The 3,086-nt window shown below is 43.0% G+C and overlaps 1 protein-coding gene across 1 annotated transcript; it reads right to left on the bottom strand.

Moving 5' to 3' along the window:
• Positions 1–682: 682 nt before the first annotated feature.
• LOC139070804 (acyl-coenzyme A thioesterase 1-like) lies at positions 683–2,581 on the bottom strand. Its single transcript, XM_070553744.1, has 3 exons — positions 2,291–2,581; positions 2,034–2,191; positions 683–1,124 (listed from the first exon to the last, which is right to left on the bottom strand). Exons 1-3 carry the CDS (start codon positions 2,504–2,506, stop codon positions 683–685), a joined length of 816 nt encoding a protein of 271 aa, XP_070409845.1. The 5' UTR covers positions 2,507–2,581.
• Between the last annotated feature and the right edge of the window lie 505 nt (positions 2,582–3,086).

Raw genomic sequence — 3,086 nt, 5'->3', positions numbered from 1 at the left:
GTCAGATTCCCGTCAGGTATTGTAGCACCGATATTTATTTATTGGGTAAAATCATTTGTGGATGAGGAACATGTGTGGACGACTGAGACCTTCGGTGTTGCATTTCCTCCGTTCCACCACTAGATGCTGTTCCTACACATGATCTGAAGTTTACTTATGTTTAGGAACGTTTTCACGTACAGGTACAAAATTATTAAAACCGCACAATGCGTAAAATAGTTCCTACTCACAATATATGCACAGATCTCTTCTTAAGTATGGTTGATAAATGAGGCCACAGGACCACCAGTGTCACCACCAGACACAGAGAAAAACGGAGGGAAAATGGCTGCAAGTTCAGCAAACTTCAAATCCTTCTTTCAAGAGGAAAGAACTTGCGTTTTCTCATTTTCATCAAAGAGCACGACTCAGAGGTCTCATGTCCAGACAAGACCTAGAGAAACTCATTCATGCCTTCATCTGGACAGGCTGGACTATTGCTGTGGTCTTTTGACTGGTCTTCCCAAAAAAAGATGTGAAGCAGCTGCAGCATAATCAGAATGCTGCTGCTGGAGTCTTAAAAAGAACCAAGAGAATCTTTACGCTACATGTTTGGTTTCACGGATCCAGTTTCTGGCTGTATTTGCTATAATCATCATATTTTAGGTGACTTGTTCTTCACACCCAACCATCCAGTTTGAATCTATAACTTGGATGTACTCTTGGCAGCATCACAGCTCAAGTGAGTCTTAAAGAACTCCTGGATCTTCTTCCATGCATGGATCTCAGCTGCAGCGTGAGACCTGGGCTCACCCCCCCCCCCCCCCCCCATAACTGGTCTACCAGCAACTGCATGAAGGCTGGAGGAGCAGAACGGTCCATAAGGAGGCTCTAAATAGTGTCCAGCTCCAGGATAGCTCACTCTTTCAATGTTCTCCTTCCCATGATGCTGGTCCATGTAGGCCTTGCTGTCCCAATTCAGGTCATCCTCTGAGACCACAACGAGTAAACGACAACTGGCTTGCTCTATGGGGATCAGGGTGGCCCTGTATTGTTCTTTAAGAGGATTGTGCATGGCATACTTGGAAATGGCAGCCCCTGAGTCAGTGAGAATTATTTTCTTGGAGTCAAACATTAATGGAGGATGGATTAGTGCCAGTTTTAGAATCATTGCATTGGCTCCCCGTATGTTTCAGGATCAATTTTAAGGTTCTTCTAATGGTTTTTAAGTGTCTTAATGGTCTTGGGCCTTCTTATCTATCAGAACTGCTTTTACAATATGAACCCTCGCGGACTCTGCACTCCTCTGGCAGGCGTCTCCTGGTCATCCCTAAAGTCAGGACACAAACTCACGGCGAGGCGTCCTTCCAGTGTTATGGCCCTCGCCTCTGGAACGAGCTGCCAGAGGACCTCAGGGCCGCAGAGAACGTTCATGTTTTTAAGTCAAGACTCAAGACCCATCTTTTTAGGTTAGCTTTTATCTAAATATTTACTACAGTTTTATTTCTCGTTTTACATGATTATATTTTATTACTTGCTTTGCATGTTCTATATGATTATATTTTAGCACAGTTTTATTATTTAAATTATTATTTTACTGTCTATGATTTTATTTATTACTTATTTTCTAATTGTTGTCATTTATATGAGCTCTTTTATTACATTTTTACTAGTTTTAATCCAGTGTTTCCTCTGTGGGGGCCCTCTGCCCCGGGAGCGGTGGTCGACTGTAGCTTCCTGGGCGCTCTATAGGTGGGGGTCTATGCTCCCCCTCCACTGAGCGCCCTGACTTAGTGTGGAAGACCTGATGCTGCCGGGACAGACGGCTCCTCTGATGGCGTTTCCTTGCGTTACCATACTTGGCTCATCTGGACTCAGCCAAATGTAATTTTTACTCGTGTGTGTGTGTGTGTGTGAGTCTGTGTGTGTGTGCGTGTGATTGCATATGTTTGTTAATGTTTTTAACCTGTTATGGGAATCTGGGGTCATTTTGTAAAGCACTTTGAATAACACTTTGTTTGAAAAGCGCTTTAGAAATAAAATTTGATTGATTGATTGATAGTGTCTTCTTATAGTAGAGAGGCAACGCTACGTTAGCAGAGCAACCATTGATCCAAACAGCAGCCTCAATACCTGGCAGGTAAGAGGCTGCTGACAGAGCAAGGTCTCCACTTTTAGAAAGTGAAATCACGCCAATTCCTTTGCCACCTGCCTGTGGAAACAAGAAAACATTCACCCAGTGTGGTATTACGCTTTTCACGTTTAAAGACAAAAACTTTTATCTGTGTCTGCAAAGATCTAAAAATCACACCTGCTCTTTTTTTCTTAGAAAATCGATTGCTTCTTCAAAATATTCCAGATGGACTTCTGTGACATTCTGCGGCTGGTCATCGTGGCCGTACAGAGCCACAGTCAGAACCAGGAATCCCCGACTGGCCAGCAGAGCGGCTCTCCTCTCTGACAGACCTCCACCGAACGTGTACAGGTCCAGCACAGCAGGAAACGGACCGGTGCCTGTTGGAAACATAAAACAATACAAGTCAGCACATTCTTAGTAATGCACAGCTATTAACTTTCAGTCAAAAAATAACTTCCTAAAACACTTTTGAAGGCACATAATGTCTGACTTTCCTGTTATAGAGCAACAAACTCATTCTAAAACATCAAAACGTTCACTTTCTCAATAGAAAGGCTGGTAAATCTTTAAACGTTGACCTTAAAGGGAGATTAGGCCATTTTGGCTTGCTTTTAGCTGCCCCTAGTGTTCGTTTAGTAGCACCAAAAGCTTTCTCCTCGCTTTGCATTTGTCTTTTTAACACCTTAATCTAACGGCTGAAACGTCTCCTCAGCCTTCATTAGTGTCTACAGGAGCGATTCATCACCGAATTAAACAAACCAGCAGTTTTCATGATCTAAGGCTACGTTCACACTGCAGGCAAAAGCACATCAAATCCACTTTGTTTCCCCACGTGCGACCCATATCTGATTATTTTATCACAGCCTAAATGGCACAGATCCGATTTTTTCAAATGTGATCCATGTCACTAGTAGCACTAATTCTGACACATATCTGATGTTTTTGAAAGCGACTGCAGTCTGAACGGTTA

The sequence above is a fragment of the Nothobranchius furzeri genome, chromosome 1 (assembly GCF_043380555.1).
Source record: "Nothobranchius furzeri strain GRZ-AD chromosome 1, NfurGRZ-RIMD1, whole genome shotgun sequence".
Lineage (NCBI taxonomy): Eukaryota > Metazoa > Chordata > Actinopteri > Cyprinodontiformes > Nothobranchiidae > Nothobranchius > Nothobranchius furzeri.
Note: the sequence above shows the minus strand (reverse complement) of the source record. Positions and strands in the feature narration are given on the sequence as shown.

Coding starts and splice junctions, on each gene's coding strand:
- LOC139070804 (XM_070553744.1), bottom strand. CDS start 2,506: ATGTTTCCAACAGGCACCGGTCCGTTTCCTGCTGTGCTGGACCTGTAC. Junction 2,192..2,290: donor TTCTAAGAAAAAAAGAGCAG/GTGTGATTTTTA, acceptor TTGTTTCCACAG/GCAGGTGGCAAAGGAATTGG. Junction 1,125..2,033: donor TATAAGAAGACACTATCAAT/CAATCAATCAAA, acceptor GGCACTAATCCA/TCCTCCATTAATGTTTGACT.